We start from the raw sequence: 23,228 nt of genomic DNA on the forward strand, positions 1-23,228 counted from the left end.
AACATTAGAAATAATAATTACTTTCAGGGGATCATTTCCTTGTAGGGTTGACACTGCTAAAGGTTCAGTTAGGTACATATCATACAGGTAGATATCAGTATTAAACCTGTGAATTGAATATATAATTTAATTCTAGAAGACGAAAAAAACTCTTAAATGTGCTTTCTTATCTATTTATTACATGCTATGTATAATTTATTTTCATTATTAATTTACATATCATTATGTACACATAGTAGCAAAATGTAAAAACAACTCAAAGTAAAGCTCGTCTCGCGCCAAACGGATGCTGAGAATTGCTTACAGGCTGCAACACTAAGCTCATCTCGGCGGCTTTATATGAGAACGAGAATACAAAACAACTTTTACGTTATTCTCATAATAAGATATATTATTTACATACGTAGTGCAGTAGCGGGGCGCCTGTGCGACATGACAGCGCCGTTACAATTTGCTTTTTTATCATGTACGATATAAATTCTAAAACATTATGATATAAGGAATATGAAGACTAATACACCGCTGTATCTGTGCAGGAACATGTCGAGGGGTGAAAGGCTGTTTGTTTTAAGCGTCATATTTGCAACTCTACAGGAGAGCCATTTAAAGTTTAAAATTTGGAAAAAATATCACATAACGAAAAAAATATTTTTCAGTTATTTGAATGAAGTAAACATAATTAAAGTTAAATTAAAAACATCGAACTGTTGATGCTGATACCAAATAAAACGGACCTTTAATTACAAAGATAAATATCGCTTACACCAGAGCGTTTCACCGCTCGATATAGTAGCTTCACGGAAGGATTACTTTTACCGTTTTCAATGAACTTTTATGTAATTAGAAGGTTCACTGAAGTGTTTTGTAAAGAAAAGAATCATAAGATAAAGCGTCCGTCTGCAGGCGCGTCACACACCGTTACGACGCATACATATTGTTTTGAAAACCAATCATTCTGCGCACCAATTAGACCTACCTCTACAAAAGTTAAGTAAATAAAGCTAAAACATTGGATGCAGCTACATATGACATTTAAATCTTTTATTATAAATTATTATAATAAAAATTATATCTAAATAAATATATTTTATTTTCGGTATATGTAACGACAAAAATATAAAAAAAATTGGTTTAATAAATTGAATACTTCAGAACAATAACAAAGTGGTCGCGCGGCGTCGGAAGCCAAATAAAACAAGCAACAACAGTGCAGTAAACAAATATATCTCTATTACAAAGTTCAATAAATTACAAATAGACTAAATGTGCTGGTCGAGGGCCCGCGGACCGCAGCGCGTTCAGTTCCGTTTGGAGGGCGGCACGAGGTGCGAGGGCAGCTCGGTGGGCAGGTCGTGTCCGTCCACCTTCACCGAGATGAGATGCATCGCGAGCGCAAACTCCTCTTCGTCCAGGAAGCCGTCCTTGTCGATGTCGGAGAGCTTCCAAATCTTCCCGAGCACAGAGTTGGGCAGCTTCGACTTCACCATCTCTGTCTTTGCGGCTGTTGAAAAATAGTTCGTAATATAAGCAACAATACGACTTTATTTCGAAAATGTGTTAGTATAATTTGTCAGACACAGAAATGTAGCATATTTCCGGACTCTTCGTTGTTCAGTATAACTTTTAATGAACACTACTACATTCTGTCCAGTGACATGTGGTGACGTAATAGCGGCAGATAATAGTACGCTCTCATTTTCGCGTTAATGTGGTCTCCGTGCAGGATGTGTAGTGTACCGAAGTGCCGCGAAGCAGCTCTACAGCATGACACGAGACCGCGAGGACGTTGACTACTAAATACTAACTATTAGAAATAATATGTGTAAAATATTTTTGGATGTTATCTTGTCGGCTAATAGCTGTAGCAGCTCCGCCATTGTACCGCGACAATACTCGTATTCCATAATTACTCGTATTGCTACATATTGTGTCTTTAATTATGAAAAGTATACAAATATAATGAAAATAAATGAATTCTAATCAATTAATAAATAAATGAATTTGAAAATAAAATTCCATATTTTTAAAATAAAATTCAGTTGAATTTAGAATTGATTGCCAGCCACACATAAATTACGTTCCAAACGGCCAGTATTATAAAACTGAAACGTCATATTATAATATTATGTCTTCACTTGGAACTTAAGCACCTGAACTTCAGACACGAGCAAAATGCGTAGTAAATTTAATTACGGGCAGGTAGGTGTAGGTACGCAGTGAATACGGTACGGAGTTGAATATTGTCCGCCTAAGCAACGATTACGATAAACCTATTGCTACCGTTATTGTTATTGTCATACACATTATTCCGCATCTACTGTTAGAGCTTACACAAAAACAAACAAATAAAATTTGAATATTTACTACAATATAGTGCTTCGTCTTTGCAACAAGTAGAATTTAATGGTATAAAGGGACCTGCGCGACTTGACTTGTTAAAAAGACTAATTGATTAGTTGCAATATAATGTAAATCGTAGCATCGTAGACTAGTGCTTAGATTTCACCTTGGGCAACAAAAATCGAAAATCGTTTAATTTCGTAAATGAGTTTACAAATCATTGCAGTGCGAAAGACGAAGCGAATTAGCAAAATGCAAAGCTTAAAAATGTAGTATCAAGAAACTGACTAAAAGTAGGGGAAGCGGTAGATCTGTTACTTGCCTTCAGTTAATGTAGAAAGGATGGTTTCAATATTACGCGTCCGTAAAATTACGATTAGATACCGTTCGCGTTGGTCAAGCAGACCACGGAGGTCATGTTGTATCAACTGACTGCAGACGGACAACAATAATACACCGGACACCGCCACAGATGGAATATAGTATGTAGTATTATATTCTAACATATTACAAGTTATTTGTTATTTCGCGAGGCGTATTTATCGGTACCGCACATTATTTACGTTCGGCTGACAACAGCACGAAGTGAACTTCAACCCAGAGTTGAAAGTTGAAGTGGGCAGCTACCCGCGGCGACCCTGCGCGGAGACGCCGGGGTCCTACGAGATAACATTGTCAGTGCGGCGACCGGCAGGGGCAAGATTGAACGTCTTGGACAATGGTTACCCGGCCGAAGATGTCTAGAGTCATCTCCAAACGCTATTGGGAGACACATCCGAGCGGTATTTTGGACGCAAGGAGTTAGAACCTTAAGTATTAAGTGAGAATATATTTAAACATGTTTATATTAGGTGTATCGGAGAAAAAGTTTTTTCGTATCTTGTAAGTAAAAAGTTGTCATCGAACAAAATATCACTATACATTTTTTATATGTAAATAAATTGGGACAAAAAATATCTTGAATTTGTACATAATATACTTATATATATATATACAAGAAACATTTTCCCCCGATCTATTATCCAGATTATGTCCTGTGTGTATATTTCTCTTTCCATTTTACGATATTTTTGTTATTTTATATGTTTTTATTGATATCGAGTAGGAAAGACAAAATGCCTAATCGTCGGGGCCGAGTCGTTGCGCGACGTACCGGGCGAGGCTGGCGACGGTCCGGGGCTGGAGCAGGCCGGCCACGTGCTCTAGCTTCACGATTTCGTCTTCAGCACCGAACGTTAAGCTTTTAGCCTTCTCTAACCAAGTATTTGGAGTCTTCTCAACAGAAAACTCGAAATACGTCTCCCCGGTTATTGCCTTCGCTAACAACATGAACAGTAACTGAGATGAAATCATGAATAAAACGACTGTAACTGTTGCTACAACGATCGCCTCAAAGACACCGAACACAGTACGGATAAGCCGCAACGGATTTAAAATGCTTTGAGTGTTCGTTGTGGGCTCACGAGCAGGAGGCTCACGACTAGGAGCTGCATCAGCGCTGGTGTCGGAAGCTGTGTCGTCAGATGTATCGAACGGAGTGTCATCTTCGTTCGAATGGCATCGGCTAACACTGGGCGATTCAACTACAGGCTCCCTGGAGGACATGTCGTCGTCCTCTCTCCCGCGGGCCCCGACCAGGCACCGAGCTACCGCGCTGCAGGTCTCATTGGCGACTGTCAGAGCGTCGACAATTTTACCGAAATTTGGGTCATCGCTATTGGTATGGTGTAAATGTATGCACAGCTCTGACAATAGAGTGCAGTTTTGTGTGGCAGAGTGCATTATTTGGAGAGTTCTGTCGAGAAGGACCGTCCCTCGCGACTCGGGGTATTTTAGTATTTGCATGTTCGTACCGGCGCCAGTCACTTTGCCGTCGATCGGGTTCAGAGATTGGAAGATTCGGTCGTAGTTCGGTTTCTCCTTGCTGCAGATCCATTCCGGGTCACCGTGGCCCGCGTCCACGCCCTCGCCCCGACCGTAACCGAATGGTGAGACCTGGTCTTCTACACCTTCGAAAGCACCACCTGGAATTGGAAATAACATTCTGATAACTTCAAAACAAAATTCCCTTTTATATATGTAGTATACGTTTATCATCATTTAGTATTTAGATTTATTAGAATTACATGAATACATTTTTAAAACCCATATAGATCCCTGTAAGAACATACAATAAGAAAAGACCTAAAAACAATACTAATGAGTAGAGTTGAATACAATGTGAGCAGTTGTGAGGTCGCAGCGCGCGTGCTGTGTATGTAGCTACACAGTTTTTATCAATGTTTTCAAATTATTCACGTTTAGGTGATGAGCAAAAACATTAGCTTGGTGCTCCGACGTGAGCGTCCTTGCAGCGGAGGGGCGCAGCGTGCACGCCGGCAGATTACAATTGTAATATTTGCATTACGTACGTTTGTCATTTACTTAACAATATAGTACCTACTACAAGTACAAATACAACGTTTGAATTTACCGCGACAGATAGTCATTTCTGAAACACTTTTACGGTTTTTTGTCGGACGGGATCAGAAGAACCGGCAACCTTACTTTCTGTAGAGGATTCGACGCAGGAGCATTGTTATTATTACGGTCATCGCATTGAGTTTAAGCATATTTAAAATTTTGGAATATCTTTAACTAGAAAAAAATCCCATGTGATATATCAAACGGTCTCGTTAAAGAAATCGCAAATTTTACAAATCCCAAATTACAATGAATATTTAATTATTTATTAACACATACAGCGTGCCCAATTTTAGATTCTGTCAAGTGCTAGTTTTGTCCAGCATTCTCCTGTCTGTGTTATGACTGGGAAGTGACTAATAGTATACGTGATTAAATCGACATATTGCTTTGTCCAACTTCTCTACTCTCGCTTATAATAAGTTTAAGTTCCGCGATCCACACTGAGCTCATTTGATTTTTATTTTTTTATATTTAACACGTTAAATGCCGTGTAGGTCACCGGTGGCCTACACGGCGCACTGAAATAATTATGTCGATTTCCCTCTTCAATCTTCTTACTAAGGCGCCGGAATATGAAATATTTAGTAGACCCTGGGACAGACAAATCCGAAGAAACTAAGAATGACTTAAAGACTAGAAAACATTATGATATTATTAACAAACAAAAGAAGGCAAAGTTAGGCAATCCAGGCAGACATAATTACTTCAGTGCACCGGTGACCTACACGACAGTCAATGTGGTAACATTATTTTTATTTGTTGAATATTTTTGTTAGTTTGTATTGCATTTTATGGTTTATTTCCTTAATTTTATGTATATGTGTTGTTACTTTATTATTTCATAAATGAAAGGCTAACTTTAGCGACTTTTAACACAACCGAACTTACACAAGTTGTGTTCGCACCCAAAATGATTAATTCAAAAGTATACTTATTTTCCCTGTTCAGTTAAATGTTAATGTGTGTTCATTTTATCTAGTTGAATCTATCCTGTTAGTGAAGTGAATGAAGTTATCCAGTGAACCTAATAATAAAAATAAACAAATAATAGTCCAGCATTAATGCACGCAGTGACTAAGTATCCAGTATTTCGGATGAAAAGCAAAGCTCACTCAAGAGATCCTTACAATTTAAAAAATATATATTCTATCTTCTTAAATATTATATCCACCCTGCCTATTTTTGCCGTGAAGCAGTAATGCGTTTCGGTTTGAAGGGTGGGGCAGCCGTTGTAACTATACTTGAGACCTTAGAACTTATATCTCAAGGTGGGTGGCGTATTTACGTTGTGGATGTGTATGGGCTCCAATAACCACTTAACACCAGGTGGGCTGTGAGCTCGTCCACCCACCTACGCAATAAATAAAAAATTATAATGAACTTAAATCAAAAAGACTCGACAAAGAAAAACCCTAATCCAGTTGTGGGCTTGTCAGACGAGGGTTTGTCAGATGGATCTGTTTGTTGCGTTGGAAGTGGCGACATAGTGACGATTGAGAAATTCTACCACTGCATACATGTAGCCGTGAGAGTTAACTCACAAAACCGCTCCATATCAGCGGTCAGAATATCAATCAAGTAACAGGAAGCAAATATAAAAAATTGCAAACTGAAGTTTAGTATTGATAAAGACTGTTATAATTAATTTTATAATTGGTCTGGAAAAAGGGTCTATAAAACTATTATTTATCTCAAATCCCATGTAACTGTCGCATTTTTTGAGAAAGCCTTGACATATTTTTTACGGGTTTAGATGAGCAAGCGAGGTCACGACTTTAGCACGAGTGAGTACAGGAAAATTTTAGTAAATATAACCTGGACGTGACCATCTACCCTTGCACTTGAAAACGCTTCAAAACAGAGATTATGATGTTTTGCTTAACAGCAGTCAGGCTAGTGCCGACTGACGCAACGATTACCCTAATTGATCAGGATAAGGTTTCATCTGTCGTATTTAAATATGCTTGTACGAGTAGCGTTGCAATTAGTATTAATGAGGCTGCGACATCACCTTGCACTTCAGTAATAGCGACTACGATAAACACGACAACACATTATTGTGATTATTTATCACAAACAACTTGTTCAGAGGAATGTCGTGTGATACGCGACGAGTCGACCGACTATACCACCCCCACGGGTATACAACACCGCGGGGACGTTACAGAATGACCGGCGGACCTTTGTTCCAGCAGTACAGCTTCAGGTCTAACAGCAGCTTATATGACTGGTCTATCTTCTACCGTGACTCGTGAGCTACGTTACTTGTAAGTAGTTAGTAGCATCACGGTGGCGTTTCTAAATGGATTGTTCGAAAATAAAAAATAGCCTACTTTTCGACGTCAACAAGGTCGATTAATTAAACACTCTGTTGGACCGAAATGCATTTAGTTTTTGCATGTATTGTTGTAGATTGATTGTACTATCAAGGGTATTAATGAAATAAAAAGGCCAGCGTACAAATTATAATAATACGTTTTGTTCAATGAATAAGTTCGATGATCTTGTTGTAATTACGAAAGTTCTGCCAGAGGTCACGCCGTTTCTTTTCTCTACTTAGGTCGTCGCGGACATCATGCTCCACATCAAGCGACACTGAAGCTCAGCTGACGTCAGCTATAATTTGATTTTATATGTAAATAGCATCACGGAAATGTTCAATCAAACACTCGTGCTATATATAGTATATTCTATTAACAAGTGGGCAGGCAGCATCGCAGAGCTGTTAATTAATAAATAACAGCGACATCGAATAACATTTTAATACTACTTCAATAACGCTTGCGGGATAATTCCAATAAGGTCGTGACTTGGCGATATTAAGCGTAGATAATTCAAAAGGTAGGTCGCCGGTTGAGACTTGTCGTTATTTTCTCGATTACCAAGTCATATTTAAAGTTTAAGCGACAATTTTTAACAAGCGCAACCCACCTCGTGGTCAGCCATGTTGAACTCTTGTATAGTTGTGTACTGTAGAGGCACCGCATGTATTTGTTTGACTGGCATGATTTTAGTGATAGCTATTACTCTTAGATGATTGGCCAGTATTGGAATTTCGGCTCGATGCGTCTACAGGGAAACTGTTATTGTTTTCCCAGCTGGTGGGGCACACCAGCTTAATCTGAAGATGTGATTAAACCTCACGTTAAAGCAAGGTTTCAAATTCCTACATTTGCGAACCGTTTTGAAGAATTTCTTTGAAGTACGAACAAAGAGGAAGATAATACTGTGTTCGCGTGGCAGTGGCAAGTCCCGAGGGAACATATCACGATCTACCACCACAGTAGGTACATTTTCTCCAATGTTACACACGTACGAAATTCCTTTAACACTTTGAGCGCGAACCGTCGATAGATCGATTCTCTATTAATGCATTTAAAGTGCGGATCGTCGGAATACCGACTATTTGCGCGGTTTAATTATAAGTAGGTATTATGTATGTCCTGTACGGACGTGTATTACCGCGCGCACGGAAACGTTTTTAATAAATTAATAGCATTTATAAATAGCCATTTAAAATTATTTTACTGAATTAATTTAGGATTCATTTTTGTATTTTTTATAAGGTACTTTTTTTCAAACATCCTTTAGCAATTTATGCAAAAAATGTGAAAATAAACTCAGCACTGAAAGGACTAAAAACACAAATTTCATGATGACAACACAACATCGAGCGCCGCGCCGAAACCCAACCAAGCGACAGTTCAAATGAAAGCCCCATCGAGCATCACAAACAATGACATGAAACAGCGAGCCCATTATAAAGTGCGTAATGTCTCAACCTACTTTCCCATAGTCGAAGCCGACCAATGCTCGGAGACTGTCGCATTACTGCAATGTGGAATCATGCAAACAAACAATCAATTTTATTATCATAATATGTATATTGCATCCAGGCTACGTTACGTGGTGAGTGTACTTTCATAAGCGTGGTTCTATGAAATAGGCAAACAGGCGGCGGTGGCTTCACGGCTACGCCTGACAGCGCTCCATTAATGTGGTTCGAATCTTTTTTTTTTTATTGCTTAGAGGGGTGGACGAGCTCACAGCTCACCTGGTGTTAAGTGGTTACTGGAGCCCATGGACATCTACGACTTAAATGCGCTACCCACCTTGAGATATAATTTCTAAGATCTCAGTAGTTACAACGGCTGCCCCACCCTTCAAACCGAAACGCATTACTGCTTCACGGCAGAAATGGGCAGGGCGGTGGTACCTACCCGCGCGGACTCACCAAGAGGTCCTACCACCAGTAATTACGCAAATTATAATTTTGCGGGTTTCACTTTTATTACACGATGTTATTCCTTCACCGTGGAAGTCAATCGTGAATATTTGTTGAGTACGTAATTCATTAGAAAAATTGGTACCAGCCTGGGATTCGAACACAGGTGCATCGTTCAACACGAATGCACCGGACGTCTTATCTCTTAGGCCACGACGACTTCGAACGTTCCGTCTAGTTCAACTTTTCCAATTTTTAGAGCAAATACCGGTACATTGTATTCACGAATGCCTGTATCGATCAAGGCATAGCGACATATGGGTAAATCATCACTCCATGCAACCATCACTCACGCCATTAACAAGAATGTCTTGTCTTTTCTCTCTGTCTTGTAATTATAATTATAAAAAAATGGCAAATAGGTCTAACCTAGTATCTGTTGCTTGGGAGATACACATGACTACACCGCACCCCGACCTTGCGTTTAAACAGACAGGTACAGAGGGATTAGCGTCCGAAACATCCGTCAACCTAATAGCCGGCTAGTAATGTTTTTTTACAGCTTTGATGGTTGGACTAGCTCACGGCCCACGTGGTGTTAAATGGTAACCGGAGCCCATAGACATCTACAACGTAACTTCCGTCACCCATCTCGAAACATGAGTTGTAAGGTCGCAATTTTAAAATTAAAACGGCTGCCCCACCGTTCAAACCGAAACGCATTACAGTTTCACGGCAGAATTGTACCGGTGGTGGACCTACCCGTGAGGACTCACGCGTGGTCCTATCACCATTAATTACGCAAATTATAATTTTGCGGATTTTATTTTTATTACACGATGTTATTCCTTCACGTGGAAGTCAATCGTTAACATTTGTTAAGTACATATTTAATTAAGAAAATTGGTGCCCGCTCGCGGGATTCGAACACGGTTGCTATCGCTACATACGAATGCACCGGACGTCTTATCCTTTAGGCTACGATGACTCGTCGCAGGTTGGCAGGGCTCTTGTACTACAACTGACGACAACAAAGGTTTAAGTCTACGGGCACGAAATTTGCGATGGCCGAGCGATGGCGGCAGCGGGGCGACGCGACACGGAGCGGGTAGGCAGCGATATCTCGCGCGGGCACGAAACAAGCTGGCGGGCAGTCGCGCTTGAGCAGTGTTGTGCGAATCATGAGTTTACGTCGAAGAGAACTATTGGAGCCTAGTCTCCTATTGAGAGAATTATTATTACCTAGAGATGGTGTTCATCCAATAAATCAACGAAGACGCAATTTGGGAAATTTTTTTACGCTTTATTACGAGCTAAGGTGTCATTCAATGAAATTTTAAATTCCTTGTTAAATTATAAATTCCTCATTATCAATTTCCATTACTAAAATAATAATTCAACACAACACTGTGTACCCGCGCAAGCGACGAAACCAAACTAGTTTGTTCTCGTCGCTTCCGCGTCGCCGTCGCCCCATCATCGCCCGTACATCGCTCGATCGCCCCGCTCCGCCATCGCCCGTTTCGTGCCCGTCCCCATACTGTGCAATGCTTTTGTATACATCGCCGTCGCGCCGCTGTCGCCATCGCTCGGCCATCGCAAACCTCGTGTCCGTAGACTGAGAGGTTACCTTGATTGTTTAGGAGTTTACTCTTAAATTAAGAAATGTGTTTTAACGTCTAAAAAGAGATATGTACAATTTAAATATTAAATTCCAATATTTACTTCTTTAAAACATAAATAAGTGATAGGAGCTCAAAAGCATCAACAGCACGCCTATACTGACTCTATTTCCAACTTCCTAAATTCCAAATATTCATTTTCACGAACAATTAAATGTATCACTAAAATGCCCAGTTAGTGTCTTTAATGTCTATTCGGATCACGCGAATACAGATTGGTTACGTCCAGAGATTTGAAGGTCGAGGCTGCACAGGATAGCTGGACCGCAGTAAGAAGGATGTGCATCCGCCGCCGCCCACCGACCACCAGTAATTTGACGACACATGAATAATGGCACGCCAACTAGACGACGTCCCATTTGATAATAGGCATCACGAATGTCAAGAACGTTGGTGCTCTTACAGAGAACACAACACATAACTCACTGGGTGCCTTTTGATCGGTTTCATTGAAGTGATATTGTGGTGTGACACCCGATGCTCATTTGCTCTGTTCATAATCTACAATTCCTCAAATTCTTCTCGATCAATCACGATCAGTTGCTTGTTGAAACGTTTTTTTCTTCTAAATATACATATTCACCTTTTGTTACTCACAATAATTCGTTGTGACGTAGCATAATGATATTTACCAAGAGGCAAGGTTTTATAATACAATTAAAGGAAAAAGTTTGGTAATAGTATACATACATCCAATCCTAATCCTTTTTTTTTTGTTGTTGTTAGATCGGCAAATTGGTCTCAATTTTAGCCGGGAGTTTGAATTGTATCTGTCATTTAGATTAAATACTGTGCTGTTTATAATTATATACAGTGTGTATTGCGAATTTCATTTCCGACAAAATCGAATAAAAAGTTTGTCTTAAATTGGGCAACGCCAATGAAAATCATGTCACGCATTTTGTAAGCCTTTGACGTTATCAAAAACACGTGCTTATGAGTGGTACAAAGCCTTCAAAAGCGGTCGAGATGTGATGGAAGATTTCCCTCGCTCTGGCGGCCTGGCCTATCAACGTTTGCAACTGAAGTTAACATCGCAAAAGTTAAGAAAATAGTTGATATAGAGTCGAACTGTTCCATTTTAAATTATTCCTTGGGTATGAAATATGGTGCCGCTCGGCTGGTCCCAAAAGACCTGAAGTATCTCCAAAAACTCAATCGCCCAAGAGTCGTTGAGGACTTATTGAGGACTTACATTACATTTATGACATGCAATTATAATTTGCGTAATTACGGGTGGTAGGACCTCTTGTGAGTCCGCACGGGTAGGTACCACCGTCTATTTCTGCCGTGAAGCAGTTGCAATGCGTTTTGGTTTGAAGGGTGGGGCAGCCGTTGTAACTATACTTGAGACCTTAGAATTTATATCTCAAGATGTGTGACGCGTTTACGTTGTAGATGTCTATGGGTTCCAGTAACCACTTAACACCAGGTGGGCTGTGAGCTCGTCCACACATCTAGGCAATAAAAAATAAAATAAAAATACAAGAACGAATCAATTCTAAACCTACATTCATGAAACGCATTGTTACTGGTGACGAGTCGAGAATTTACGAATTGGACAGTGAAAACTAGTCTACAAGTGTCGGAGTGGCGTCTTTCAACTGAACTGAAAACCACTCCCAAAGTCGATCAAAAGTCACGTTAACTAATTTATTTGACAATCGCAACGTTATGCATTGGGGATTCTTATCAAACGTTAAATAATATTATTTGCGGCGTTTAAGAGAGCTAAATCGACAAAAATGGCCAAATTTGTGGAAAGAAAATTCTTGGATTTTGGAACACGAAAATGCGAGTTAAATTTGAAATTAAACTTCCATATTTTTTAAATAAAATTCATTTGAATTTAGAATTAATTGCCAGCCACAGATAAATTACGTTTCAAAGCCAGTATTATGAAACGGCAACTTCATAGGTGAAGATCTATTGTTACATCTTAACTTGGAATAGAAGCATCTTAATTTTAGACACAAGCAATATGCGTAGTGAATTTGATGAAGGTCAAGTAGATACAATATAGGTAGGTACGCAATGAATACCCTGCATATGTCACTCTACTAATTAATCAATCCATTCATCCACGCACACGCACACACGCACGCACTCCTACACATACATTTTGCGCAAATCGAGCAAAGCCCACATTTATATACACACATAAGTTGTAAATAATTGTCAAGAAAACAGCGACCATTTACAAATCCAATATTTTTCTTGGTAATCTGAACTCAAAATCTTGATACTGTTTGATAATGCTATCACAATGTTTGCGGTGCACGTAGGTATACGATGACACGAATGCCCAAACAATTCCGTCACCTTGATGACTCGGCAAGCTGAGCGAAATTATTTCACAACTTCGAAGGTTAAATGTATATTTAATTAATTCGGAAGTTTTGTATCCAGTTCGGCTTCAATTGTTGTATTTAACATAACAATATAATAATAAACATCTAAATTATCTTTACTTATTGAATTCATTTATGTCGAGATTTGATATGTTTATTTTTTCTAGTATGTGTAGTGTCTAATGTAATCACTAAACTAGAATTTCATAATTATAATAAAACATTCATCAAACCGGCCCTCCAACCCACGAGCCGTATAGAAGACAATGGTGACATTACGTCTTAGTCATTCGCAGCACGTCGCGAGCGCGTATGGTGCTTGCGACCTGTAGCTCGGATTATCATACGCCATCGCCCGATGGAATCCCATCAAGACCGTTATTCGATGACGCATTACGAAAAGTTCAATCTATAAGATTATTGATATATTTGTCACTATTGAATCTAACAATACTTCTATAAAGGGAACGACGGGACGGATTGCTACCATTATGGTGGCGACAAGTATATGCACAGCAAGACCCTCCCAGAGCCTGCTTCAACAGCGTCAGTATCCTCGTGGCACAAATAGAACCGAACCTTGTGACTGCCGATAGTCGCGACTACGGTATTTGGCAGCGGTAAGTCCTGATGCTGAACTTCTGCGAGTCCAACATCTCGCAGAAAGCGCCTCCCGCACCTATCTGACGCCGTCGAGCTGGGAGCGAGAAGACGACTACCTGCGACTCGGGCCACTACAGGGAGCCACTTTCCTCGGTGACAGTTCGTGGAGACCGGAGGTCAAGATCACACGGCGCGATACCAACTCTCTTACACGCCGTAAAGTTAACATCAATACATGACATCAAACAAATGACATCAATCAGTCGGCTGTCTCTTGAGTTCCACCTGTGTAGTCGCGATCGTTGTGGCCGCTTATTCCTATGCATTCCGCTTGGATCATGGGTATTGTAGTCTAATATCGGTTTATCTATATGTATCTATGTATGACTTCATATAATAGGCATGATTTTGTTGTTGCACCATCCGTACAGATTTCTAGATGAGTATTTGAGGCCTGTTGTGATTTATCACATTCTCTAGGTCTATTCTATTTGTTTTTATCAAAGATAAATGCTTCGAAATCGTTTTATTAACGACATAGAATTGGCTGTTCTCTGTTCATTCTATCTATCACGCATATTCTAAAAACGCGCAGATTTTTCAGTCTTAGAGTCCAACAAGCTGGTCTGGTTTTAGGAAGAAGAGCAACGATGCACTTTGTTTTCATAGATCCCGTAATGGATATACATGTCAATCTGAATTTTCTGTAATTTAACCGCCATTATCGTCAGTTCTGTGCATGGTCATCATACTGTGGTATAATTACAGTCGTGCAAAATCATTATGTTTGATGTGTGGTGAACCACACGCATGTGCACAGCAGTAGCATTCATCTATATTGATTTTGCACATATTTAATTTTTCGAAGTGTACTAGGTATAAGATCGTTTTCGATACATTATTTACTTACGATCCTATTTCCAACCCAGGATATGTCTTGTCAGATCCCCCAAATCCTTTCTCGGTGCTTTTAGGCTCTTCAAGAACCGGTCACCGTCCTCGTCCAACTCGTTGATTACGAGGAAAAGTTCGTCGAGCGAACTAACCCACAGACACAGGCCTCTCAGTTTCTCAACGGATCTTCTCAGTGGGTCGCGTTTCCGATATGGTGTTGGATTCTTTGAACACTGCTCTTGCTGGTTCCAGTGTTAGCAAATTTTCTCAGGTTGAGCCCGTGAGCTCACCTACCCATCTGCGCGAAGCTGGAATAGCCTTTTCATGAGACCCATCATAATGGAAGCAGTGTTTACTTAAATCACTACTTATAAAATATCAATAGTATAAATGAGTGTTGAACAAACATTGATCGAGCTTGAACCACACAACTACATACACTCATTCATTACAGCCCTGGGAAATGTTTGAATTCACAGCATCAAAAAGCTTTTTCCGGTAAAATGACTAGACATGAGGAAGGACATTAGAAATTACAAATAATCGAAACCAAATCCGCACTATTATATATTAGAGAATCTCACGGAAATCATACAGATTTACGTTTAAGCCTAAAAACATATGACAGTCAAGTGGGCTCTTTCTCCCATCGGCGACGTCAGTATGTATCAAATGAGAGGTCAAGTCAATTTTAAAACTAAACTTGGTTTAATTTGCAAAACATTACCTTGTGTTATTCGCAACGGTTTTTCTTTTACAGATATAATTCAATCTGTTTGCAATTTACTTGAAGAAAAGTCATGATTGAAATTAATGATGTATTTATTACTGTTACAGGTTGCAAAGGCGCTAGCTATATTTTTTAGAGCACCAGTAGAATCATAAGTGTATAAATGAAGAGTAGTGTGGTCGTGATACGGACACAATGGGCGAGCATTGAGCGTCAAGTGGGTCGGACTCGCACAATGGAAAGCACAGATGAGTCTCATCGACTGATGTCACAGCGGATGCAGAACAATACCCTACAATTAAATGACTAGCTAGCGATGTAAGCGACCCTGTGGGTTTTGGAATTATGCCTCGTAAATGAATTACAAATGTCCTTTGTAGATGCTTAATGTTATGGGTTTTGTAACAAGATAAAAGTGCGGTGCGCCCAAATACTGCGTGCGTGCCGCTTGTTGTACCGCTATAGTTAATGAAATGGGTGACGTTCGCTCTGAGCTCACGACCAGCTTAAGCGAAAACACTTAAAACTGCGCAACATTAACGCCACAACACAGAATTAAAGGGGAAAGTGTCTCCGGAGTAACAGGTTATTCTAGTATATACATACATATTATGTATCTGTGTAACCGTAGATTGAAGAGTAATGTTACGTCTGTGGTTACGTGGTGTGGCGTGTGTGAAGCGCGGATGTGAGAGTCGACGTTCGATGCGGTTCGGCAATTTGCGGCATTTCCCCGCTATTGTTGGCATACATGCTATCGGGTATATTTTGATCGCAAAAATATATTTATTTATAGACGCTAAAACGTAATAAACCTACTTTGTAGTATAAATTTATTTTGACGATGTATATGCAAGTCGTATACTATTTTATAAACGCCATTTAAGCTTCTTGTCAAATGTGATGTAATAGCAACTCTCATCATGGGTAAGTCACAGCTGACTAATAATTTTGACAAGAACAACACACTATTTTAATGAAAGTAAAGGGTAGTCAAGTCAATATGAAAATTTAGAACAATCCTTATACGGACTTAAAGTAATTTATATTCCATCAGTTAGCATGTGAAAATCTAACTGTAGAACCATAAATTGAACTAATTCGTTTGATAATGAAATGACCTAGTTTAAGTCTGAGTCAGCCGTTAGTGGGTACAACAACCCGTACATCGAGCCACTGCCGTTGTAACCGCTGGTCAACCTATTCGGTACTGGACGTCCGCGTCAGCGTCGGTGAAAGTATGTGTTGCGCTCTCATTGCCGCTTTCCTAGGCAACTGAGAGGGCTTTACGACTAAAGGATAAGCCTATTTGGCTACACCTAGTATAAAGCAGCTTTTTCCCTCCCTATTTTGGCAACAAAGTACTGATGCCTCTCAGTTTGAATAGCGGGACACCCCCAACACTTCATGATAATTGTTGACATTACTTATTGATGTCTGTATGTCGGTTTCAGAAAATCACTTTATACCTGGTGCATTAAAAAACGATGTTCATCGATCATGATCAGGTGTTATAAGTTAGATTAGATATTAGAAACAGCAGCGCTTTTAACGAAACCGTCACATCTATATATTTATATAAAAATGAATTGCTGTTCGTTAGTCTGGCTAAAACTCGAGAACTACCGATTTGGCTAATTTTGGTCTTGAATTATTTGTGAAAGTCCAGAGAAGGTTTAAAAGGTAGATAAATATGAAAATGCTCGGAAAATAACAATTTTGTTTTTCCTTTGATGTGTCCCCCGTCGTTGAGGTCTTTTATTTATCGATTGAGGCATTACGAAGTCTGCCGGGTCAGCTGGTATTTCATTAAAAATCTCAAAACATTGACAACAAACCTAGGTCAAGCTACCAGGGTGCGTCATGAATTTTGTTTCCAAAGAATGTCTAAAACTTGGATGAATCTAAATGTAATCTGCTGAAGCATGTCACGCTCTCATTGTGATGTGGTAGTTCCGGCTCGATGCGCGACTGTGACCGGGACGAATCACGTTTCAAGGTCTCCCATACATTAATGTGCCAACGGGTCAATAGTGTCAATGAACTTTGGGAAATCGTTCAACAATAACGAGACATGGTGCAAAATCAGTTTTTAGATGCATTCTTTTAACTCGCCTTGCCTACACTGGATATCAGTGCCTACACAGCATATCAGATACACTAAGAGAGTTTATACTAAAGAGTAGGTACACTAATTCAGCCATGTTTCTTTTACAAGATCCTATAATGATGTACCAAATGTTCTATGAATAGGTTCGATACTTCGAACATATCTTAAGAATCAGTCTTATTGTTTTGAAAACAAACAAAATATAGAAATTAAAAGTTTAAAAATAAATTTAAAGAAAGTTGGTGATCTCTGTATTACTAAAAGACATTCTATGTAAATCAACACTTTAATATACTACTACTACATTGACTTCCGCCTTCGCTTAAGGATATTAAAACACATATTAAGTTGAGGAGTTTCAGGGCAGACTAGCTCGCAGTCCTTGTCGTATTAAGTGGATATCGGAGCCCATAAGCCACAATATGTAGTCATCTTATAAGATTATATAACCCCAAGGCGTTATGCGAGTCGTTGGCCATTGACGACACAGACACCGCTTCCACCTTGAGACAGGAAGTGGAACTTTCAATGGTGACTTGATTTTAACATTCGTCATTATATCATATCGCTAATGGTTTTATACGTACAGAGTACCGACAGAAAAATACCACTTTGAACTCGATAAGGCCATTATCAGCTTACAGTGTGAATCACACATATATTATTATACGGACGTGTAAGACTGTGTTTTCATGGTGAAATCACGGTAATAAAGTATAATATGTTACCGCCTATGTAACGCCATTACATTGCAATCTCGCTAGGGATATTTTTTCCGTACCTATTTGCTGGTAGTCTAAGGGGCTATCCCAGCTACGCTATGGCTGGTAGGTGAGCTCACGGGCTTAATCTGAGCGAATTTGGTAACACTAGCCCTAGCATGAGCAGTGCTTCTCAGCATCTACCACCGGATCGGAATCGCCACCCACTGAGAAGATCAGACGAGAAACTCAAAGGACTGTGTCTGTGAGCTAGTTCACACGTCGAACTCTGGACGGGACGATGACCAACGCTGGCGATCCTCTTAGGTATAATAAATAAATCTAATGGTAAAATTCGTATTTGATGCTTTAAAATTATCAGTTTTTCTGTAATAAAGATCTGATATTTAACTTTTTTAACTTTTTAAATAATATTATATATAACCTTGGTTACAAAGGCCTAGTCGTTTATTTTGCTTTTTATATGTATTTAATTTAATTTAACGTTGATTTAAATGTGTTTGTGATTTAATAATGATTATTAATATCTGATAAATATAATAAATAAATAAATTGATCACTACCACTGCACTAATAAATCTACCCATAATAGTTAACTCTATGGCAAACTTGTCACAGGTCGCTTTGAAGCTACTGTGGTCCACATTCGTTATTTTTTTATTTGGGTCTGTTATCACTATAACCTCCGTCGATGTTTTGATAAACACCATCTTCTCGTGGCATTTTTTTTTTTGTTGCCTAATTGGATGGACGAGCTCACAGCCCATCTGGTGTTAAGTGGTTACTGGAGCCCATAGACATCTACAACGTAAATGCGCCACCCACCTTGAGATATAGGTTCTAAGATCTCAGTATAGTTACAACGGCTGCCCTACCCTTCAAACCGAAACGCATTACTGCTTCACGGCAGAAATAGGCAGGGCGGTGGTACCTACCCGCGCGGACTCACAAGAGGTCCTACCACCAGTAATCTTCGTGGCACCGAACATGGTTAATTATTATATAATATCCGGTCGCGGGTCGATCAATACGCGGTGAATTAAATAATTAGTCTCGGTTCCTTAGCGCGTGCCAAACTAGTTCGTGTGTTCGTGTGTTGGTGTGTGTGTGTGTTACGGTGTGGACGGAGTGGTCGCGGCGAACTAATGCGGAAGCGGTATTTAGAGCGCGCTGCACCGCGGGCCCGCACCGAGAGCTGAGCCGCAGTTGTTCAACTTGTGCAGTTTGCGGCTCGTTACATCGTTTACCTTTCATTTATTAACTACTTTCTCAGTTTAAATTTTCATTTATAAACGTGGTGCGGTGTCAGGTGCAGGTCTGTATTGTCTGTATCGAGATTCTATTTTTAATGTTCTTGGATTATGACTTACTAGCCGTAATCGCCCGCTTCGTTGGGCATTTAAAATGAACATTATTATTTATTGTCATTATTATTAGGGAGTCCAACACTCATATAAATATTAGCCTATCCATTAACTACATGTATTTTCTACATGGATATCAAGTTTCAAGTCAATCGGATGCATGGTTCAGTAGTTATAACGGAACATCCGTAAAAACCACTGCAGATTTATATATTAAGTATAGATGTCACCTATAATTGAGGTGACATCTGCCATGAACTTTTGTCAATTTGTCAATGTTTTGTATTGATGATCACTTTGTTGGTGCAACTTATTAAATAAATAAATAAATTTGTACGATAATTCTATGTCCTCTCATCTATCGGCTACAAAAAAATATGTGATTAGCAATGTCCCATTTGTAGCCTAGGCTTTGAAGCAGAGACGAACATACGACCCACCTGATGGAGGTAAGAGTAGCAATGTCCCATTTGTAGCCTAGGCTTTGAAGCAGAGACGAACATACGACCCACCTGATGGAGAGTGGTTACCGACGCCCATGGACGTCAAATATGCCAGGGGTAACACTAAGCTGTTACCTAGCGCTAAGTACTCTCTGTAAGCCTTGTTTGAAGTAGAACATATCATATCGCTCTGAGGACACCGTGCCGCGGAGTCCATTCTAAAGCCGAATGGTACGTGGCAAAAAATATTTCTGGAGCGCACTATCGCTAAGCGCAGCGATGAGCTCTGCTCCGGTGGCGCGCGGTGCGAAGGTAAAGAGATGAAGGAATGGTCGAAGAATTTCTTAAAACACTTCCTACAGAACACACGGTACACCGAAGTCTCTCCGTAGACCCAGGCCTCTCTAAATAGACAATCTCGTACCTTCATAGCTTAAAGCATTATGTCCTGCAGTCAAGTCACCGACCAAAGATCGGACAAAACCAATAGTGATGAGTACAGTTATAATGTACTCTACTTAATCTACATAATGCGCAACTCATTAATTACTTTATGTCCGTCAAGCCTTTAATATTAACTAATTTCATTAGAGTAATTAATTTTATTAGCTTATAGAAGAAAAAAGCTATTAAAGGTGACGTTCGTTATGCATTACTTTTTAGTAAATACTCACATGGGAGCCTAATTCGATCGAATGAGTTCTTTGATTAATAAAAACTGTTTGTATGTTAACTTGACGGAAAATTGAGACATTTGAGTCATGACGCACATCGATAGCGCTGAGTGACCACTGAGTTACGAAGACCAGCCCGGAATCATTTGCAGAACACATCGAACGCTTGTGAAAGGTCATAAGTGAATGAACGATGGCACTCTACGGTCATAATATGACAACTTGTGGACAGATGGCACTGGACGAGTGTTTTGTCAGGTCCTGTTGGTGAACCCAATAACGAACGCAATGGTAGTGGCGGCGGCTGTCATAAAATAAATAAATTGACACATACCCTACTTTCTACGAGCCAGTGAATGTCAATGAGTCATGATAAATCAGTCCAAGGTCGATGTCACGAAATCTATAAAAAGCTCCGGAAACATTGAACGTGACTTGACAAGACTCTTACAAAAGAAACAGTTCGGGTTCTCGCACTGCAGCGATACCAAGTGTTTCTCTGAATTTCTCAAGAGAAATCGCGGATGCCGAAATTTGAACACTAAGTTTTATAAACAGTGTGCTATTTGTCTTCCTTACGCACCTCCGCAAATAGAACACAAAGGGACAGTAGCGTCTTGCCCTAATAATACAGCTAAGGAAAGTAATGAAACGTCGCCGTGGATCATTCATATTCCCTCTTTCTCCTCCTCAACAACCGGTACTGCCTCTCAAGGTCGGTAGCAACACTTATATCGTAACTGTGAAAGTTTGTACCGTCACGCGAAAATAGCTGAACGGAGATGGATGAAATATGGCTCATATCTCCTATGATAAATGCGACAGTTTGCTTGCTTTTTTTTTCCTACCTAAGCTGATAGCCTTGAGAGGCTATTTCAGCGGAACCTTAACTAGTAGGTGAGCTCACGGGGCTCAAACCTGACGACGTTGCTAACACGAACCCTAGCAAGAGCCGTGCTTCGCAGAATCTACCACCGGATCGGAAACGCGACCCACTAAGAAGATCCGGCGAGAAACTCAGTGGGCTGTGTCTGAGAGTTAATTTACTCGTCGAGCCCTTCGTCGCAAGCGACGGGTTCGACGAGAACGGTGACTGGTGCTTGAGGTACCTAAAAGCACCGTTAGTGGATCGGGAGGATCCGAAATGACGTGAGTTTGCTTGCGGTTCGTTAATTTATGTTCCAAAGAATTTATAGATCGACCAAGTTTGTGGATCAGAAAACACATCACACACCTTATCCCAGGATAATGCAATATTTAATTATTTCTGGATTACAAATTTCGACCCATGATTTATATACGCAAAAATATTAGCCACAAAACAGCGTACTTTTTCAAACTAAGAGTGCCCTTGACGCCGCAATCAACATACACGTTATAATTTCGTTCCAATTGAGAAACATATACATAGAATTCCACTAAGTCGTTCTTATCTATGGTATCTTTACCCTGATCGTACAGTAACGTTGAGGCACGTCAGAATACGTGATAATTTACACATAGCACAGATATAGATAGAAAACGTGCAATGGGAGAAACTGTAAATGCTGAGTCGATAAAGACGGGCAAAAAATATTCACTTTATATTTTGCTCTGCCGATGATCACTAACTGTATGATGCAAGAGAACAAATGTTTGCCGAAGTATTATTGTTATTGTTTGTACACCTGAGAGTGTCCTCAAGAGTACCAAACTGCATTTAGAACATACCGCTCGCTCTGAGTCAAAGATGGGATTGGGAGTCCACACGGGTAGGTACCACCACCCCGCCTATTTCCGCCGTGAAGCAGTAATGCGTTTCGGTTCGAAGGGTGGGGTAGCCGTTGTAACTATACTGAGACCTTAGAACTTATATCTCGAGGTGGGTGGCGCATTTACGTTGTGGATGTCTATGGGCTCCAGTAACCACTTAACATCAGGTGGGCTGTGAGTTCGTCCACCCATCTAAGCAATAAAAAAAAAAAAAGAAAAAAAAAAAAATTTTGTCTTGACCTCCTTGACCACATTAAAAAAGGATACCTCGGATTTAATAGGTAGCAGCTACGCCGATACACTCAACACTCTACCTGTGACCACTTAAATATTTTGTTTCCCGAACGGTTCGTCCTTAAACGCTGCATTCTTGCGAATAAAAGAAAATGCTATTCTAAGTCCGCACTGAGAGTACCATCGTATCATCTTATTCCGACACAAAATAATGCATATTTGTAACATTTAGCGGTTATTCCAATTTACACCTACTTCGTACCTTTCTCTCTCTCTCCCTCTCTCTCTCTCTCTATGCATTCATGGACATCACTTGAATAATAAAATATAAAAAGACAATTGGTCCAATCTTGAATCTTGAGCCGAAGCTCGACGTCCACTATTGAACTAATTTTATTGAGAACTAATATTATGGTTCTTAATTGAAACATAGAATTGCTCATTACTCATACGATGTGTTATATAACAAAATAGAATCCCCAAATTATTTTCCTTATAATATTTTGTTCGAGTACTGGTTTAATGCTTGTTGTTGATTACTTTTACTTATGTACTTCAAAATGTGTATCTATCTGTGTCGACACAGAGCGACGATGATTGTAGCCGGAAAACCAACTAAACAAACAAACATTTTCAAA

General features: G+C 39.8%; 1 protein-coding gene across 3 annotated transcripts in view; it reads right to left on the bottom strand.

Annotated features, from left to right (window-relative positions):
* Window positions 1–157: 157 nt before the first annotated feature.
* The window catches only part of Past1 (putative achaete scute target 1), a 32,566-nt gene continuing 9,495 nt past the window's right edge, over window positions 158–23,228 (bottom strand). Inside the window, exons 2-4 of one of the 3 annotated variants that reach the window (XM_089728581.1) lie at window positions 8,593–8,637; window positions 4,194–4,364; window positions 158–1,501 (exon numbers count right to left, since the gene is read on the bottom strand). In XM_089728581.1, coding sequence (XP_089584707.1) covers window positions 1,299–1,501; window positions 4,194–4,364; window positions 8,593–8,637 — 419 coding nt within the window. In that variant the 3' untranslated portion in view covers window positions 158–1,298. Of the gene's footprint in view, window positions 4,365–8,592; window positions 8,638–23,228 lie in introns of all 3 variants that reach the window. The other 2 variants (XM_028184746.2, XM_089728580.1) reach the window with 2 other exon arrangements.

Source organism: Bombyx mandarina, chromosome 07, assembly GCF_030267445.1.
Source record: "Bombyx mandarina strain Sakado chromosome 07, ASM3026744v2".
Taxonomy (NCBI): Eukaryota; Metazoa; Arthropoda; class Insecta; order Lepidoptera; family Bombycidae; genus Bombyx; species Bombyx mandarina.